Source organism: Pseudophryne corroboree, chromosome 1, assembly GCF_028390025.1.
Source record: "Pseudophryne corroboree isolate aPseCor3 chromosome 1, aPseCor3.hap2, whole genome shotgun sequence".
Classification (NCBI taxonomy): Eukaryota; Metazoa; Chordata; class Amphibia; order Anura; family Myobatrachidae; genus Pseudophryne; species Pseudophryne corroboree.
Genome location: NC_086444.1, coordinates 949,086,172 through 949,107,042, shown reverse-complemented (window position 1 = coordinate 949,107,042; position 20,871 = coordinate 949,086,172). Strand labels below are relative to the sequence as shown.

At 42.7% G+C, this 20,871-nt stretch overlaps 1 protein-coding gene across 3 annotated transcripts in view; it reads right to left on the bottom strand.

The window, feature by feature from the left end:
- The window catches only part of DDX60 (DExD/H-box helicase 60), a 422,428-nt gene that overhangs the window by 283 nt on the left and 401,274 nt on the right, over positions 1 to 20,871 (bottom strand). For 2 of the 3 annotated variants that reach the window (XM_063920417.1, XM_063920419.1), the window contains 4 exons: positions 20,029 to 20,171; positions 18,825 to 18,976; positions 3,623 to 3,685; positions 1 to 3,056 (listed from right to left, as the gene is read on the bottom strand). The exon at positions 1 to 3,056 is cut by the window's left edge and continues 283 nt beyond it. In XM_063920417.1, the coding sequence (XP_063776487.1) occupies positions 2,957 to 3,056; positions 3,623 to 3,685; positions 18,825 to 18,976; positions 20,029 to 20,171 (458 nt within the window). In that variant the 3' untranslated portion in view covers positions 1 to 2,956. The remainder of the gene's footprint in view (positions 3,057 to 3,622; positions 3,686 to 18,824; positions 18,977 to 20,028; positions 20,172 to 20,871) is intronic. The other variant, XM_063920418.1, reaches the window with a different exon arrangement.

Here is a 20,871-nt window from a genome sequence, read left to right as displayed (position 1 = left end):
ATTGAGACTGAACAAGTAAATTATATCATGCTTAGTGTCAAACTGGTCAGGAGAATGTGTGGATTAATTTGATAGCTATGGGTAAATTGTAGCACACTTCAATGATTAGTTATGACCAAATGTATGAATATAAAGTCACATTTTAAGAAAACAAACGACTTCCTGAGAAACCAGTGGTTAATCTGTGCACCTGCATCGTCAAACTGGACATTGCTTACATATGAACTGACCTATACCACACAATGAATGAGAAACCTCCCTTCTCCTGGGCCAATGGAAGGAGACCGAAACCAACATCCTGTTAACTTCCAGTGTTTGATATATGCAGTTTTCTATGGCACAGTTAGGTTAGTTGCTGTGAGGAAGCTATGGGATAGGGTAATGTATGCTGGCTGTAACTGCTTCTTATGTAACTATAACACTGTACCACTCACTTAGGCTTATAGATGTTATACTGCATGATTTACTGTACATATGTTATTTTGTATGCATAACTTTTAATATCAAATATATATATATATATATATATATATATATATATATGAGCTTCATGATAAAGGACACCTTTCCCTCTGCGCTCCTTTACCCAAATTTGATTCTAAAATGAGAATATATAAAAAAACAGGGAGGAAAAGATCAACTTAGCTTAAAAAGTATGAATCCTCTATTCCTGTATGTATATCTTCACAAGGGAATACCTTGCATACAATATGTATGAGATACGTCCAAGGTAATTAAAACATGTAAAGAAAAGAGAAAATACAATCTAGTGCAATATGTTCAGCATATGTGTCTCATATGCATAGAAATTGCTCATCATTTGGATCAAATCAGAATGAAATCCAATATATATTAAAAAGATATATTTAATAACAAAGGTTAAAAAAGCTCAATTTTTTCCATGAATGAATATTCCACATTCAATTATATTACAATCCAAGTTTTATGAGGGTGGCTTCCTACCAGAATGCGGACAAAAGAAGTGCTCATAAAAAGCTGTAAAGTTGTTCAATGTCCCCGGGGAAGAGTCAGCTCCAAGAATGTCGTTGTCTGGTCGCTATCATCAAGTATATTAAAACAATAAATTATTTAAAAATAGTTCATTCCGGGGCCAGGAAGTAACTTGTGTCCTGTGTTAATCGTGCTGATTTCCCCGTACATTGGTTCCATTTCTCCAGACATATACTGTTTTAGTTCAGTATGTCCGGTCACGTGACTCTCCGGCGTCCGATCACATGATCGCATCCCACATGCTGCTATTTTTGCAGTCACTTCCTGGATCGCTCACGTGATTGGCGCTGGCTGGCGTCTTCTATTTCCCCTCCAGCTATATTCATACAGGGACGCAATTGGTAACCGTGACCTTTCGCATCGGGACTTTCAGAGCAGCCGATCACGTGAGCGATCCATGAAGTGACTAGCATGGCTCCACGCTACACCTCTGTGCATATAACAGCGCGACCACACACCCAAGAGTGGGTATAACTATCTTATAAAATGGCCCCTGGAGATGATGCTGGGAGGAACAGATGCAGAATAGGAGGACGAATAGTTCAATTATTTGTCATTAATAAAAATGTAACTGGCTAATAGTATAAATGAATAAATCCGTTAAACATTCAGAATAGGTTATTAAACAGTGGAACATTAATGAATACTGTTACATAAAGAGTGGTTCATTTTGTGAAGAAAACATGTTTAACAGTGCATTGTACTGGCAGGAAGTGCTCAGGTAAGTTCTGTTCAAGTTCATTGAAGAGATCATCATTATACCAGTCATCTTTGGTAAGGTTTGATTTCAGGTCCTTTGAGATATGTCGTAATACTGCCATCTTTTAAAAAGTATTCTATCAGATATGTATTTCTGTTAGAGACAGGCTTGCTGTCTGATATGTTGCTTTTCGTTGAGTAGTGTAAACACACTTATGGAGTGATACAGCTGTGGCTCTGACAAAGTTTTGGTCACAATAGGAAGTAGTTGAGGCATGTTGTCATTCTGGGAGTTGTTCAGTTGTTGGGAAATAATGCACGGTCATGTGATTTAGTGTATCCAATCATATTAGTGGGATTTCTATAATTTTAACACACCATGTTATAAATATATATAAATGTCATTTTAAAGAATTATGGCAAACGATCCAATGTTGTGTTTGAAGTACCTATCTCTTTTATGAAGCCCTATTTATCCTCTACTTTTTGCTCTTTCTGTTTATATAATTTTCATATTCTGTTTTCTATGCCCTTTATGCCTCCATATTGAAGTATTGTCTCTACGGCCAATCGAATGTTGTTATGGATTCTGATGTTGTTGTACTATATGTATCCCTTGAGTAGCTAAGAGATCATACTGTTTACACCATTGTATGCTGTACAGTGTATTAGGTTTTCTTAAATGAATCAATATCTAAAAAATAGCTACAGTCAACAAAGTATAATTTACCTTACAACCAACACTGTCATTTCCAAGCAGCTCTGATTTTCTTTACTAAATCAAGTTATTGCTATTCAAAATTGTAGTTATCAATTGATAAATGTTCTACTATGTGACAACATACTGTAGATACCAATTCACAATTCAATTGTAGATTTGTAACCTAAAAATTTATGTAACATAATTTGATCCTAAAAATGAAAGCATTTTCAAGGTATATTATCATAACACAACAGTATTTGGCAGTATCAATGTAGACATTATAAAATATATTTCTTGAAATTATTTTTGAAATGTTATACTTTTTTGTGCATATTATTTTATTTAAAATCCAGTGGTGGGTGCTTTAAAAAAAATCTGTTAAGCTGGAACACTAATGAAAATCTGGACTTTATACTGTCTGAAAATCATTGTTTATGATTTTGAAAATTATTATTTTTCCATATCCAGGAGTAATTGTTGGTATGTTTTACAAACTGTGTGTTTAAAAAACAGTACTGTATGTGCTCTCTGGAGTTACTGTTGCTACACTTTGCCAAAGCGCTCCTGGTATTCTGTTCTCAATTGTTCAAAAGCCAGAGACACTGGATCATTTTCATCATCGCACAATTCTTTCATGGAAATACTGAAGGGAAGCAATAAGTAAAAATAGGTTAGTTGTCCAGTTTATTAATATACAAAAAAAGTTTAAACCAGAAATGAAAGACTTACATCTATTTAATTTGATTATTTCTGATAAATAAAATGATTGCCTATTCTATTTTATGAGAATTCTTTGTGAAAATTAAAAAGTGTTCAGGTGCATTAGTTAAGGAAACAGGAGAAGGGATGTGAATGTTATTTATGCTTGTACCTGATGCCAAAGGTTAGTAGTATATATAATTTCAGTAAATGTGTTTCCAGAGATAAAATCATGATCAGATAATTGAACATCTATATGACCCTTGAATCTTGAGATGTAGACTGGACATACTGTATTCTTTCATTTTATACATTGGTCATAAGGCTGTATGTCAGTATCGTTTAGTGTGTGTGTGTGTGTGTGTGTGTGTGTGTGTGTGTGTGTGTTCTATTTTTATGTAAATTACATTACAATTAATACAACATGCACAAAAATCTTATAACACTTTCGTGTCTGCAATTGGTGTAGTAATAATAATAATAATAATAAGAAGAAGAAGAAGAATCTACCTTATTGCTGCAATGGTAAGATTGAAATCTTTCAAACTTACATAGGCTTCCCCTTTATTAAATCTGGAAGAATAAAAAAAAAAAACTTATTAAATCCTATTATACATTGTATAATTTACAGTTCACTTTTATAAGAAGGAGATGGTAAGAAATAGCTTAGGAGAACCTTTTTGGCTGACCCCTAAAAGATTATATGATAGATTTATGATCTACACCCCAAAAAAACTGTGAACCCCATATAATTGAGGGCTTTAATTTCAGGGAGATTCTAACAAACTGTTTAATAATATGAGATCTACTGATTACTTATTTTCATGAGATATAAAGTAGAGTGTTTCTTCAATTTCATAAATATTTATAATGTTTACCAATAAATAACCTTGTAGCAAAAATGCATAATAATGAATATAAAATTAAATACAAATCTGAACCAATAAAACATGTAGCAACACTGAATCAACAACCTAAGAATAAGAGATAATTTACAAAACACTTCTAAAGATAAACCATCAAATACTGTAAATAAAAAATAAAGATTTCAAATCTGACTTAAAGGGCTCTTACAACTAATGAGATGTAACCCAGATTCAATTGGAAAATCAATGTATAGTTTATTTTCAAGTATTTTTTTAAGTTGTTTATGTTATTTTTAGGTTGTTGATTCAGTGTTGCGATGTATGTTTTGTTGTTTCAGAAACATGTTTACTTTATATTAATTATTATGCATTTCTACTAAAAGGTAGAAAACATTGGAAGACATTATACAGAACATAAATATGAGAGTGAAGAGAGTAACACTCCCTACTTGTGACTTGCTTGCGTATAACGCTATTCTTCACTTACTCCTCCCGCTTGGGGACTTGTGGCTAATAGGAACAGCCCCTGAACACAAGTGGTATCATGGATGATTTACTTGGGCATTAGAGATGACAATTCTGCTCAACCCTAAAGAGTGAACTACTGTACACTGTATTCTATAACTGCAGGGATAATTTGCATATCTATATTAAATTGCTTATAGAAGCAAATAAGCTTTATATTATTCCTGTTCCTATGACATAAGTATTGTTTGCTTCAGTACTAATGAATGAAGACCCACTCCCTGAAAACAGAGCCTTTGTGAGCAAGAAGGTAGACAGCAGTCAAAGCATATACAAGCACAGTATCTGCAACCAGACATTATTGTCTTGATGTGATCATCACTAGGATATCTGGGAAACAGAAATAACCACTGAGTTTGAAAAGCTCTGTAAAACAGTTATCTGCTTAAATGTTTGAATGTAAGACCAATACTACACTTAGATATTACAATGAAAATTATTTTATTTGTATTTTCTCTTCCTATATCTGGGGGTATATGTATAAAACTGATGTAGATGAATCAGTGTATTTTTATTTTTTTAGGCCACTGTTAGTGTACAGGGTTTGGATGAATAGGTCAAAGTGGTTTGTCATGCTCTTGATTTAAGTGAAAATTTATCACAAGAAGAAGTACCCGCTGATTTGCTCCAATGCAAAAAGTTAAATGAAAAATGTGTTTTTTCCTACATTAGTACAGTTATGTCAACTCATTGCAGATCAATGGGAAAAATCTGAAAAAAATGTTCCAGGTACCACACAGGATCCCATCTACAGTATGTATCCTATACTTGACAGTGAACTGGTGCATAGGGAATAGTCTCCTAAAATAGATATTCCTATAGCAAGATTGGCTAAAGCTACTACTCTTCCTATTCCAGATGCTTCACGTAAAGATCCCTCAGATTTTTAATATGAGAGTCCATTTATTTAACAGCTGGGCTTTTTGTTAGACCTATAGTAGTATTACTTCAGCTTGGGTAGCGAAAAGTGGATTGATTTGTCAGTAGAGGGAATCTAGTCGGATTCATCCAAGTCTCATATATTATTCTTGCAGAACAACTCAAAGTAGGAGCAGAATACTTAGGTGAGACTGCTGTGTTATTCAATCTAAAATTTCATGCCTAGCAGTAGTGACCAGTGTGGTTGAGATGTTGGGAGGCGGATGCAGAAACTAAGAAATTCTTAGCGTTTGCTGATGCCAAAATTTCTATTTTGTCCTGAAATAGATAAAATAATTTTCTAGGCCACTGGAGGAGAGAGTTCTTTTTTTGCCAGTGAGAAACTTCTTTTTATCAAAGAATAGGACTTCTAATTCATCCTTTAGACAACAGAGTAACCAGTCCTTTCGAGACAAGGAACAGTTTGCCTCATCCAGATGTTTTAGTTTCAGTGGCAAATCAAGAACTACTAGAAGGGACCAAAGGAAGCAGTCTTCTAAGGTCCAGGATAAGTCTGTTTCGGGTGGCATACACCCAGAGATTCTTTGGGTGGGTACCCATCTACTCTCCTTCAGAAATCAATGAAGAATGTCTCCAACACACATAACAGCAAGTACTCTGTGGGGAAAAGTTTTCCAGTTCAGGACACTTGCTTTTGGTTCTAAATTTAACTCTGTGGGAATTCATATGAGAAGAAAGTTTACTATTCAAAACAGGATTGGTCAACAGTTAACATTTAAGACAGCTCAGGATCCTGTCTTCAGAGACAGTACAGGTTTTTGGATGGTGGAACAATCTGAAAGATCTGAATCAAAGCTGAAGCTCTTCCTAACAGGATTGGTTACATATCACCACATATGCAGGTCATTGGGGTGGGGGAAGGGGGGGGGGGGATCGGGAGAAATCTTCACATTCAGAGGTTTATATCTAAGAAGGTTCTGTCATAGATATAAATTAGGTTTTGTGGCAGAATCAGGAATCCAATGAGGGTCCTGAGAAGGGTAATGACAGTACCATTAAGATTTCTGCTGAACATATCTCCACTAATTCAGATACTTCCACAAGTTCTAAGGGAAATTAGAAAAGAGTGACAGACTAGATAGAAGAGTCTGATACACAGAAATAATGGCAATAGTCAGGGATCAGGGAATCAGGCTCCCTTAACCTCTGGTTCTATTCATGTAAGGTCTGAGTCCATTTCTGGAAAATGAGTAATGGTATGGCTCTTGAAGTCAATATATAAAGTTTTTTCATATTCCGTAATCCAGACTATGATTACAGCCATGAAAAAGGTTTCAGCTGATAATTATCATAGAGTCTGGAAGAGATACAGTATATTGATTTGTGCTAAAATAAGAATGTTTCAAGTTAATTTTCTTTACCTAGAATCTTTCTTACAGGATGGTTTTTCTTTAGTTCTCAAGCCAGGGTCTTTGAAGATGCAAGTATTAGCCCTCTCTGTTTACTTCCAAAGAAGATTGGCTGTCATATCAGAAATGTAAATGTTTCTGCAGGGTGGTTTATACTAAGCACCATATAGGCAGGAGTTTAAGTGGGAGACAGGATGGAGTGGAATGGTAGGGGGAACTAGGTGAAACTAGTTCCATCACTGCCATGGCCCTGCACAGTAATTCCAACAGAAAACCCTGCCCCGCCACCCACATCAATAGATTATGTGGCTGGTGCTAGTGTCACTGTCAGGAACTGGTGCAGAATCCGGAATTCGGGATCAGGTACCAAGTGGTTGACGTTACCCAGAACAGAGGCGCGGAGTCTAACACGCCAGGAGGTTATCACCAGGGAACCTCGCAAGGGGATATGGGCTTCGCGGCTCCCGACGTGCAGGTCGCGGCCCCCTGTTTGGGTCACTTGATACCTGAAATGGACTAGAGTTATGGTAGAGGTGTTGTATATGACCAACCGCAGGGATACACAGGAACAAACAGGAACTGGCAGGGTGCACACGGCCAGATGGTACGTTGGGGCCGTGGAGATGGAACAGCAGCAGGCAATCCAGGGGAGACACAGGAGGTAGCGGCACACGGACGGACTGGGGTGCAGACACTTGGAGACAGGGTAACGGCAGTCGGCAGACTAAGGTCGTCAGCAAGATGTTGAAGCTGGAATTCAATACTGGAACAAGGCAATACCCACTGGACAGATGAACTGAGACCAGAGAGGAACCAGAGAGCAGAACACCACATGGAGTAGCTATAATTGGCAAAGCCTCTTGGGATTGAGAGGCTTAAAAGAACAGGCTGGACCAATCAGCTGTGAGCACCAGACAGGCCCCCAGTAATTGATATAACATGCAGCTGCAGTGCAGACTGAACAGGCTGACAAGCTGAATAGCAGTTTTCAGGTAATGAGCTGTAATTACAGAATCCAGACACCTGTGAAGTCAGTTGCTGAGTGCAGAAGCTAAGGCACTGGGAGACAACTATGCAGGAGCTAGCTGTGACCTGTAGTTCCACAAACTGAAGCAAAGGTAATTTATAACAATAACAAAACATGAGTGCTCAGGATTGTAACAGTACCCCCCCCCTCCCTTGAAGAGGGGTTAAGAACCCCTAGAACCAGGCTTATCCGGAAATTCACAGAAGAACGACCTCTTAAGTCTGGGTGCATGAAGAAACCGCTCTGGTACCCAGGTTCTTTCTTCCGGACCGTAACCCTTCCAATGCACGAGGAAATGAACTTGACCCCTCCTGAACTTGGAATCCAGAATATTTTCCACAACAAACTCCTTGTGACCTTGGACTAACACAGCGGCAGGCCTTCTGGAAGGAGATCTTCTAAATCTCTGGGACACAAATGCTGGTTTCAACAAGGAACAGTGGAAAGTGTTATTGATCTTAAGTGATTTTGGTAAAAGGAGTCGAAAGGCTACTGGATTAATCTGTCTAATAATCCGGAATGGACCAATGAACCTAGGCCCAAATTTTTGAGAGGGCTGGCATAACTTGATATTTCGAGTGGACAGCCACACTATGTCACCCACTTTAAAAGTACAAGGTCTTCGTCGTCTGTCAGCAATTTGTTTGGAACGTACAGAGACTTGGTTGAGTGCCAGACGTACTCTCCTCCAAATTTTCCTCAGACGAGCTACAGGATCAAGGGAAGAAGTCTGTTGCTGCAGGATGTCAAAAGCGTTAGACCTAGGATGGAACTCCGAGAGACAAAAGAAGGGTGACATGGATGAAGAAGAGTGACTGGAATTATTATATGCAAATTCAGCAAATGCCAGATGGTCCACCCAATCGTTATGGTACTTGGAAACATAACAACGGAGATACTGTTCAAGAGACTGGTTCACTCGCTCAGTCTGTCCATTGGATTGTGGATGATAACCAGAGGACAGACTAAGATTAATATCCAAGGCTGAACAGAAAGCTCGCCAGAATTGAGCAATAAACTGAGTTCCTCTGTCAGAGACGATGTCCTGTGGTAATCCATGTAATTTAAAGATATGTTGGATAAACAAGGTTGCCAATTCCCTTGCACTGGGGAGCTTGCGAAGAGGAACAAAGTGAGCCATCTTACTGAACCGGTCTACCACAACCCAAATGGTATTGTACCCCGATGACTTAGGAAGATCAACCACAAAGGTCTTGAGGGAACCGTAAGAGGCGTAAGATGTCCCATGGGAGCTTTACGAGGAGTTTTATGTCGAGCACAGATCTCACAAGCAAGAATGAACTCTCTAACATCTTGATACATAGGCCACCAAACTGAGCGAGACAATAAATCCAGAGTCTTAGAAATCCCTGGATGCCCAGAGACTCTTTTTACATGAAATTCAGATAAAACTGCTTTCCTGTACTCTTTAGGGACAAAGAGGAGTCCGGAGGGAGTCCCCATGGGTGCAAGAGACTGTTTGGCTTGAATCTGGGAGACTAAATCTTGAGCAAGACCAGCATGGATATTGGAAACAGGAATAATTGGTTCAGAAGAGCAGGATGAATTTTGAATTGGAAGGAAGCTTCGTGACAAGGCATCTGCTTTAAGATTCTTCGATCCTGGCCGATAGGAGATCACATAGTTGAATCTAGTGAAGAATAATGCCCATCGTGCCTGTCTTGGATTCAGTCTCTTGGCTGATTCAATATAGGATAGGTTTTTATGGTCAGTGAGGATTGTAATCACGTGTCTCGCCCCTTCCAACCAATGCCTCCATTCTTCTAGAGCCCACTTGATAGCAAGCAGTTCACGATTTCCAACATCATAGTTGGCTTCGGCAGGAGAGAACTTTCTGGACAGAAAAGAGCATGGGTGAAGTTTAGAATCCACTGGATATTTCTGCGATAGGACTGCTCCCACTCCCACTTCAGAAGCATCCACTTCCATAACAAAAGGCAGGTCAGGATTTGGATGACTAAGAACAGGTGCAGTTATAAAGGCTTTTTTTAACTTGAGAAAAGCTTGTAGAGCTGAAGGTGACCAATGTGACGGAGACGCACCTTTCTTGGTCAAAGCAACAATAGGTGCAACAATGTCTGAAAATGAACAAATAAATCTCCTGTAATAATTAGCGAACCCAAGAAAGCGTTGTATAGCTTTAAGATTAGTAGGTTGTGCCCAATCTTGAATTGCTTGATGCTTACTGGGATCCATGGAGAACCCCTTGGGAGAGATGATGTAGCCTAAGAAAGCGACTTCCTTCACTTCGAATTCACATTTTTCTAACTTGGCGTATAGATGGTGCTCCCGGAGCTTTTGCAACACCATCTGGACATGGACTCGATGCTGCTCAAGTGACCGTGAATATATCAGGATGTCATCCAAGTAGACCACAACAAATTTTCCCAGGAATTCTCGGAGCACATCATTGATAAAATCTTGGAAGGCGGCAGGAGCATTTGACAATCCAAATGGCATAACAAGGTATTCATAATCCCCAGAATGAGTGTTGAAGGCCGTCTTCCACTCGTCACCGGCCTTAATTCGTATGAGGTTATATGCCCCCCGAAGATCAATTTTAGAGAAGATTTCCACCATCCGGAGTTGATAAAACAACACGGAAATCAAAGGCAAAGGATAAGAATTCTTAACAGTGATTTTGTTGAGTCCTCTATAATCAATGCATGGACGTAAGGAACCGTCCTTTTTTGCCACAAAGAAGAATCCTGCTCCTACTGGTGATTTTGAGGGACGAATAAACCCTTTGCTTAGGTTCTCCTGAATATAGTCCTCCATGGCTTTAGTTTCTGGCAAAGAAAGAGCATATAATCTACCCTTAGGTAATTTATCTTCGGATACCAGACTGATGGCACAGTCGTAAGGTCGATGGGGGGGAAGAGTATCCGCCTCTTTCTTGGAGAAGACATCCGCAAATGAATGATATGGAGTCGGTAGCCCCTCTGGCATAACTTGAGAGCATCGCACTGGCAAGGACAGACATCTTCCTGTACATTCTTTTCCCCACTGTAAGAGTTCTCCTGTCTTCCAGCAGACGGATGGATTATGGGATTTCAACCATGGAAGCCCTAGGACTATGGAGGCCATGGGGCAATTGACAAGGCGGAAACTAATCTTCTCCGAATGCAGAAGACCAGTAGTTAAATGAACAGGAGGAGTTTGCTGAGACACTTGCCCACTGAGGAGGGGGTTACCGTCAAGGCCACAAATAGTCACAGAAGGCTTCATCTTTAGTATAGGAATGTTCCAGGACCGGGCGAAAGAGATATCCATAAAGTTGGCAGCTGCACCACAATCAACAAAAGCCTTGACTGCAACTTGCTGAGTAGGTAGACTTATTTGAACTGGAAGCAAGACTGAATTTTTTGGAGAGATTCCAGCCAGACCCAGGAGTAACTCCCCTTTTACCCCTGGGTCTTGTCTTTTCCCGACTTCAGGGTGCAAACATTAGCAAAATGACCCTTTGCTCCACAATATAAGCATAGCCCCATTGATCGCCTATGAGATTTTTCCTGAGCAGAAAGACGAAAGGCCCCAATCTGCATGGGTTCACTGGAATCTTCGGCTTCTTCCAAGGCTACTGCTGAGGGAGATGGTGACCCTCCACCTTTCTCCATCCTCCGTTCCCTGATCCGACGTTCTACTCGAATTGCTAACTGCATAAGCTTGTCCAGGGTTTCAGGAGTAGGATACTGGACAAGGTAGTCTTTAATTTGCTCAGTGAGGCCTAAGCGGAACTGACTTCGGAGGGCTGGGTCATTCCAACCACTATCACCTGCCCATCTGCGAAACTCAGTGCAGTATACCTCGGCCGTGTTTTTCCCTTGTCTCAGGGCTCGTAAGTGAGCCTCTGCAGAAGCTGCTCGGTCCGGGTCATCATAAAGAATTCCTAGGGCGCTAAAAAAGGCATCCACTGTGTGCAAGGCGGGATTCTCCATTTTTAATCCGAACGCCCAGGACTGGGGATCCCCCTGCAGGAGGGAGATGATGATACCTACTCCCTGAGCCTCAGAACCAGACGATAATGGGCGGAGTCTGAAATATAGCTTGCAGCTATCACGGAAATTCTGGAACTGTTTCCGGTCACCTGGAAGGCCGATCTGGAAGATGCAGCTTTGGTTCAGGCCCAGGAGCTCTGGTTACAACCAATGACCTTCTAGTTTCTTCCTGGGTGGAAACTCGGAGCTTTAGATCTTGCAGTTGCTGCGTCAAATTTTGTATTTGACCAGCCAAGATTTGAGCCGGATTTTGCTGTGACATGCCCAGGAAGTGGTGGGCCAGTTATAATGTCAGAAACTGGTGCAGAATCCGGAATTCGGGATCAGGTACCAAGTGGTTGACGTTACCCAGAACAGAGGCGCGGAGTCTAACACAACGGGAGGTTTTCACCAGGGAACCCCGCAAGGGGATATGGGCTTCGCGGCTCCTGACGTGCAGGTCGCGGCCCCCTGTCTGGGTCACTTGATACCTTAAATGGACTAGAGTTATGGTAGAGGTGTTGTATATGACCAACCGCAGGGATACACAGGAACAAACAGGAACTGGAGAAGGTGGCAGGGTGCACACGGCCAGATGGTACGCTGGGGCCGTGGAGATGGAACAGCAGCAGGCAATCCAGGGGAGACACAGGAGGTAGCGGCACACGGACGGACTGGGGTGCAGACACTTGGAGACAGGGTAACGACAGTCGGCAGACTAAGGTCGTCAGCAAGATGTTGAAGCTGGAATTCAATACTGGAACAAGGCAATACCCACTGGACAGATGAACTGAGACCAGAGAGGAACCAGAGAGCAGAACACCACATGGAGTAGCTATAACTGGCAAAGCCTCTTGGGATTGAGAGGCTTAAAAGAACAGGCTGGACCAATCAGCTGTGAGCACCAGACAGGCTCCCAGTAATTGATATAACATGCAGCTGCAGTGCAGACTGAGCAGGCTGACAAGCTGAATAGTAGTTTTCAGGTAACGAGCTGTAATTACAGAATCCAGACACCTGTGAAGTCAGTTGCTGAGTGCAGAAGCTAAGGCACTGGGAGACAACTATGCAGGAGCTAGCTGTGACCTGTAGTTCCACAAACTGAAGCAAAGGTAATTTATAACAATAACAAAACATGAGTGCTCAGGATTGTAACAGTCACTTATGAGCGGCAGCCACCTGTCCCATCTTGGTGGCGCCATAGCCATCTTCCTGTGGCCCACCACTCCTGGTGCTCACTCGATGGCATTCATCACCTCCTCAGGTCCCAGCAGCTTCCTTTTCCATCACCACCGCTGAAGTGAAGAGCCATGAAGAGGAACAGGCACTTCGGCGCGCACTGTACCTTTATAAATGATGGGAGGTAAGACACAAACATAGTGTGATAGTGTGCGGGGTGGGGGGGGAGGGGTAGGTTCCGAAAACCCTAGCACTGGTCTCTATATTTAGTCATCCATAAGGATAGCGCATTGCTTCGCACATGTCCCTCATTTCAACCTACGGTGGTGCCTGATTTCTATTTAAACCAGGAAATTGTTATTCCCTCTTTTTCTAAAGCAGACAAGACAATCTGAAAAGAAAAGTCATTGTTAGATGTCAAAATGTTAAAGATTTACTTGGACAGGAATGCAAGAACTAGAAAGATAGTCTATCATTCTTTATGATGCTAAGAAGAGAGGTTGTTCATCATCTAAGCAAGTGATAGGAAAATGGATTACAGCCACAATTAAACAAGTATATATTGGAGCTAATACGCCGGTTCCAGTTAAGAGTTCAAGTCACTCAGTAGGTCCTACATGGGCAGTGTGGAATGGGGCAACAGCAGAACAGTTATCTAAAGCATATACAGTACATTTATTTTACAGTTTTCATGACTTTGCATCTAGAGGAACTGACTTTGGACGTAAGTTCAGATAAGTCTGGATGAGCCCTTCCCTAGGGGCAAGCTTTTATACATCCCCATGTGTAGTGAAGTATCCAGCAGATGTAGGAAGAGAAAAGATTTATGCTACCTGTTGAATAGCTTTGTCTGGGGGACACTTTGATCCCTCCCTCATTTGTTCAATTTTCGAGTAAGATGGTTATAGTTGTTCTTCAACCTATCCTTCAGGCTTTTTAAGTTCAAACTGAGGAGCAGTTAGAGAGCAGGAGCTTTTATAGTGCAAAAAATTTAGCTCATTAAGTGCTGACTCCTCTATTCCACACGTGCAATGAAGTGTCCCCCAGATGAAGTCAGAGAAACAGATTAAGGGGCACCACAAATGCCTGGGTCCTAGAATTGGTTTCTCACAGGTACGCTCTTTCCTTCCTGAAGCATCCCTCCCAGACAGTATTTCCCTACTACTCCCTCACCGGACTTAGGAGGTCATTCCGAGTCGTTCGCTCGGAAAATTTCTTTGCATCGCAGCGATTTTCCGCTTAGTGCGCATGCGCAATATCCGCACTGCGACTGCGCCAAGTAAATTTGCTAAGAAGTTAGGATTTTTACTCACGGCTTTTTCTTCGCTCAGGCGATCGTAGTGTGATTGACAGGAAGTGGGTGTTTCTGGGCGGAAACAGGCCGTTTTATGGGCGTGTGGGAAAAAACGCTACCGTTTCTGGGAAAAACGCAGGAGTGGCTGGAGAAACGGAGGAGTGTCTGGGCGAACGCTGGGTGTGTTTGTGACGTCAAACCAGGAACGACAAGCACTGAACTGATCGCACAGGCAGAGTAAGTCTCGAGCTACTCAGAAACTGCACAGAGATGTCTTATCGCAATGTTGCAAATCTTTCGTTCGCAATTTTAAGATGCTAAGATTCACTCCCAGTAGGCGGCGGCTTAGCGTGTGCAAAACTGCTAAAATCGCCTTGCGAGTGAACAACTCGGAATGAGGGCCTTAGATAAAGCATAAGCACTGTCTGGAGTCATACTATCCCTCCTACAGTCAGGGGCTATCATCCCTGTTCCACAGTCTCAGCAGGGTCAGGGGTTTATTCTACTCTCTTTTTGGTTCAGAAACCAAATGGATCATACCGTTCATTTCTGAATCTGAAATTACTGAACAAGTACCTCAAGGTCCCCAGGTTCCATATGGAAACTGTACAGTCCATTGTCCTTGCTTTGCGACCTGGAGACTACATGGTCTCGCTGGATAGTCAGGATGCGTACATCCATGTATCTATTGCACCCTGTTATCAACAGTATCTTCACTTTGCTGTTCACAGCAGCATTTCCAATTCCAGACCCTTCCCTTTGGACTGTCTACAGCCCCCAGGGTGTTCACCAAACTCATGGCGGTGATGGCGGCTACTCTCCGGAAAAGGGGAGTTTGGATATTGCCTTACCTGGATGACTTGCTTCTTCTGGCGCAGTCTACAATGGTGCTGGAAAGTCATCTACAACAGATGGTGGCCTTCCTTCAATACCATAGATGGCTAATCAACTGGCCCAAGTCCTCGCTCATCCCATCCCAGAGGATGCAGCACTTGGGAGAACTGCTGGATGCCAGGGTACAACGCAGATTCCTCCCTCAGGACAAGATTGCAACCTTGCAGTTGTGCATCTGCAACCTACTCCGCAGTCCGAGGGTCCCTGTACATTCAGCAATGCAGACCATAGGCTCCATGGTCTCAGTGTTTTACATGGTGGAATATGCCCAATTTTACTCCAGGCCTCTACAGCACCTGATACTCTCTGCATGGACGGGATTACCATCTCAAATAAAATAAGACCTTGATTCTACCCCGGTCCCTTCGGGAATCTCTGTCATGGTGGTTACACACAACCAATTTAGACAGGGCCGACCATTCTAGATCCCACACTGGACACTCCTCACCACGGATGCCAGTCTCAGGGGCTGGGGGGCTGTCACAGGAAGTGACTGCTTTTAGGATCGCTGGTCTCTGTCCAAAAAGGGATCTCCTGGTCAACGTCCTGGAACTTCAAGCTGTCTACCTGGCCCTTCTGATGGCCCAGGCCCTGCTGCAGGGTTCTCCAGTACAGATCCAGTCGGAAAATGCCACGACAGTGGCATATATAAATCAACAGGGTGGCACTGAAGTGTGGCAGCAATGCAGGAGGTAACAAGGATTCTCACCTGGGCAGAGCTTCACCTCCTGGCCAGGGGCCTAATTCAGACCTGGTTGCAAAAGCAAAATCTTTCTCTGATGGGAAAAACCATGTGCACTGCAGGTGGGGCAGATGTAACATGTGCAGATAGATTTAGATTTTGGTGGGTTATTTTGTTTCAGTGCAGGGTAAATACTAGATGCTTTATATTTACACTGCAATTTAGATTTCAGTTTGAATAAACCCCCCCCAAATTTAACTCTCTCTACACGTTATATTTGCCCCACCTGCACTGCACATGGCCCTCATTCCGAGTTGTTCGCTCGCTAGCTGCTTTTAGCAGCATTGCACACGCTAAGTTGCCGCCCTCTGGGAGTGTATCGTAGCTTAACAGAATAGCGAACGAAAGATTTGCAAAATTGTGAATAGAAATTTCTTAGCAGTTTCTGAGTAGCTCGACACTTACTCTGCCACTGCGATCAGTTCAGTCAGTTTCGTTCCTGGTTTGACGTCACAAACACACACAGCGTTCGCCCATGCACTCCTCCGTTTCTCCAGCCACTCCCGCTTTTTTCCCAGAAACGGCAGCATTTTTTCACACACACCCATAAAACGGACAGTTTCCGCCCAGAAACACCCATTTCCTGTCAATCACACTCCGATCACCAGAACAAAGAAAAATACTCGTAATGCCGTGAGTAAAATACCTAACTTTTGAGTAAAATAACTAACCGCATGCGCAGTAAGCGACTAATCGCAATATAGCGAAACTCTGCAACGAGCGAACAACTCGGAATGAGGGCCATGGTTTTGCCCATTAGAGAACAAGTTTGCTGTGATCAGGTCTAAATTTGCAATCTTCATTCCAGGAGTCTGCAGCTGAGAAGCAGACTTCCTCAGTCGACAGGAGATTCACGCCAGGGAATGGTCTCTCCACTCAGATGCTGGTACGCAAATGGGGTCTTTCGGACGTCGATCTCATGGCCTCCAGAAACAATCACAAGGTTCCAGTGTACAATCCAGGACAAGAGATCCAGTAGTGAGCTTTGTGGATGCTCTCACAATCCCCTGGGACTTTTAGCTGGCCTATCTCTTCCCCCCAGTGTCTCTACTTCCCAGAGTCCTGTGCAAATTCGAAGAGGTTGATGGCACGATCATACTACTGGCTCTAGCATGGCCCAGACACTTTTGGTTCACAGATCTAATAGATCTCTCCATAGATGATCCCTTCCCTATGCCTCTTTGTCAGGGTTCTGCCTCTATCCGGATCTGCCTTGTCTGTCTTTGACAGCATGGCTCTTGAGAATTCCCTCCTCAGGGACAAAGGTTTCTCTGGAGAGGTGGTTCATATTATGCTTCAGGCTAGGAAACCAGCCTCTGCTCGCATTTATTACCGGATTTGGCACTTCTATTTCCAGTGGTATATTCATCATCACTATGATCCCAAAGTCTTTCGGATACCTAGATTGTTACCCTTCTTGCAGGCAGGACTCACCATGGGTCTTCACCTGGCTTCTCTCAAGGTTCAGGTTTCAGCTTTGTCTGTCTGGTTCCAGAAGAGGCTGGCTCTTTTGCCAGATGCACTTCCCTTCCTTCAAGGAGTACTCCGGATGCAGCCTTCATTCGTCCCTCCAATATCTCCTTGGGACCTGTCATTGGTCCTTTAGGCTCTACAATGCAGTCCATTGGAACCACTGGAAACAGTAGACCTCAAGTGAATCACCGCTAATGTTTCTATTAGCTATTGCTTCAGCCCATAGGGTTTCTGACTTGGGTGCTCTCTCAGGTTGCTCCCCATTTCTGATATTCCACCATAACCGGGCAGTCCTTCAGACTAAGGGGGGCATTCCGAGTTGATCGCTAGCTGCATTTGTTCGCTGCGCAGCGATGAGGCTAAAAAATGGCACTTCTGTGCATGCGTATGCGGCGCAATGCGCACGCGTGACGTACTATTACAACAACCGATGCAGTTTCACACAAGGTCAAGCGATGCATTTCCGTCGCATTGGCTGCCGCAGAGTGATTGACATGAAGTGGGCGTTTCTAGGTGGCAACTGACCGTTTTCACGGAGTGTTTGGAAAAATGCAGGCGTGCCAGGATAAACGCAGGTGTGGATGGGTGAACGCAGGCCGTGTTTGTGACTTCAAATCCGGAACTGAATGGTCTGAAGTGATTGCAAGCGCTGAGTAGGTTTTGAGCTGCTCTAAAAATGCGATGAAAGCGTTTGCACTTCTGCAAAGCTAATATACACTCCCAGAGGGCGGTGGCTAGCATTTGCATGGCAGTGAAAATCTGCTAACGAGCGACCAACTCGGAATGACCCCCTAAACATGGTTACATACCTAAGTTAGTATCTAAATTTCATGTTAACGAACCAATTGTGGTACCGGCCTTCCAGGAACCTGGTCTCTCACCAGAGGAAGCCTCGTTGGATGTGGTCTGTGCTCTTTGGATCTATGTGGACTGCAGTAGTTCTGTTAGGAAAACAGGTGCCTTATTCATCCTTTATGGATTCCATATGCAGGGATGGCCAGCCAAAAAACAAACTTTGGCACGTTGGCTTCGCATGACCATATCACAGGCTTACACACAGGCTGATCTGCCTGTTTTGAGTACAGAATCTGCACATTCTACTCGCTTTGTGGGTCCGTAATGGGCAGCATGCATCGGAGAGTCTGCTGAACAATTATGCCAAGCTGTTACGTGATCTTCTGCCCACATATTTCTTAGGTTCTATTCCTTTGATATGTTTGCCTATCAGGATACAACCTTGGACCGCAAAGTCCTCCTTTTAGCTTAGGAGCGTTCCCTCCCTATAACAACTGCTTTGGGACATCCAAAGGTTAACCCTGTGGGGACCATAAACCCCGAAGCAGAAAATGGTTATGGTAAAACCATATTCCGACAATATTTTGTTTTAGCATAGGTACATAGGATTTTGAAATAGTACAGTACATACCCATTATCATCTTCAAGAGCTATTAAGGAGCCATGTTTGAAGAAATCCAGGGCATAGGAGTTCAGGGTCATTTTTCTTCCACAAGCATCCGTTTTCTCCAGGTGTAACATTGGAATATGTTTGTCAGGAATATGAGCTGTTTGCAGCATGAGCTGTGAATATATATCATAGAGAAGTGTTTTATGTATTTCTGACAATCAAGTTAAACCTGTTCAGTGGGCTGTAATGGAATCCGAGATCGCTGGAGGTGCTGGATGCCGGCCGATCTCGGACATTTATTTTTAATGGGCATACACTTACAAACCCATGCCTTGTAAGTGAATGCCCCTTTAAAAAAAAGTCAGAGATTAGCCGGCATCCAGCACCTCCAACGATCTCGGATTCTATTACATCCCGCTGATTGTATTTATCGCATAACTCTTGTTTTTTTTGCTAAAGCAAGTAAAGATTGGTGACTGTCAATTTCATTATGAAGATATTTTCTTATGGATGAACTACACCTTTACCAAATAACAATTTAATTGGGACTAAGGGACATTTTAGCTGGGCAGAGATTAGAGCATTCAATATGCAGCATTCAAATACTAAAGAAAATAGGAAACTTGGGGCCTACTGTAATTCAGACCTGATCGTAGATGTGCTAACTTTAGCACATCAACGAACAGTAACACAGACATGCAGGGGGACGCCCAGCACAGGGCTTGTCCGCCCCGCATGTCAGCCCCCCCCCCCCCCCCCCCGCACAAGTACAAAAGCAGCGCACAGTGGTGATGCTTTTGTACTTTAGGAGTAGTTCCCTATCAGCGCAGCTCCTGCGCACTGGCAGGGAGCTACTCATCACTGTGAAGGTTGCAGCGGATGCGTGCCCGGACCGTACCCCTTAAACGGTGGCCAAACACCACCCTCCCGCCCAGCGTCCACCTCTGCCTGTCAATCAGGCAGATACGATCGCAGGGCTGAGACGGTCGTCGGCTGCCTGGCATGCACCGGCGCACTGTGGCGCCGGCGCATGCGCAGTTCAGACCCCTGATCGGTTGGTGTGCGAAAACGCACAGCACTGATCAGGTCTGAATTAGGCCCTCAATGCTTATGCTAACAGACTACATTGAAATAAATGAAAGACATATAGGTCTGACATATAAATGCACCACTTGGATTTCAGCTATATTCTTTGGTGTTGTAAAAAGTTTCTGCTAACACTTACATTGCTCACATTTGTTACAGTCATCAAGTCATGATCTGTATTTCCTGACAGACAGGCAAAAGGGGAGATAGCACTTCTTCCTTCAGTGCAAGACATCAGATGATCCACCAGCCACGAATCCATGCACTCTTTACCTGAGAAGTCTGATTGTGAACAGAATATTAGAAACTATTGTTCAAATTAATATTAGAGAAAGGAAACACATGAACATATTGTATATCGGAAACTAAAAGTCCTGAAGAGTACTCTTTCTGCACGTTATATATCTGCCCCCCTCTGCAGTGCAAATGGTTTTGCCCAACTGCTAATGTGATAACCTCGGGTTAATCGCTTGTGGCAATGCTCTTACCAGAATCCAGTATTACGATGATACTCTTTCTCTTCACGGAGAGGTCTGAAGATATGAGTGACACACTCTTGAGTATGAAAGACGGTGATGATTAATAATGTACGTTTATTCAATTCAAGAATCAATGTTCGTAATAACATTTGCACATTTTCCCAGTAGTAACTCAGTCTAGTACATATAGTCACAATAATAATAACGTTAATCACAAACTTTGCATATCAATCAATGCCTGATACTTCCTTTCTCCTACCGTGGTGGCAAATTTTATATCACTTTTTAACCGTTATCTGCATAAATCGGCAAATGCCACGGCCACTCTGGGGTTACTGTATGGGTGACTCTAACACCTTTCAAGAATAAACTTTAAACAAAACATCAATCAGTTATCTCAACAATACTCAATTACTTTATAAACGTTAGCATCGGGTACCCGAACACACATAACATGAGAAGTAGTGATGTGCGCCGAAAATTTTTCGGGTTTTGGGTTCGGT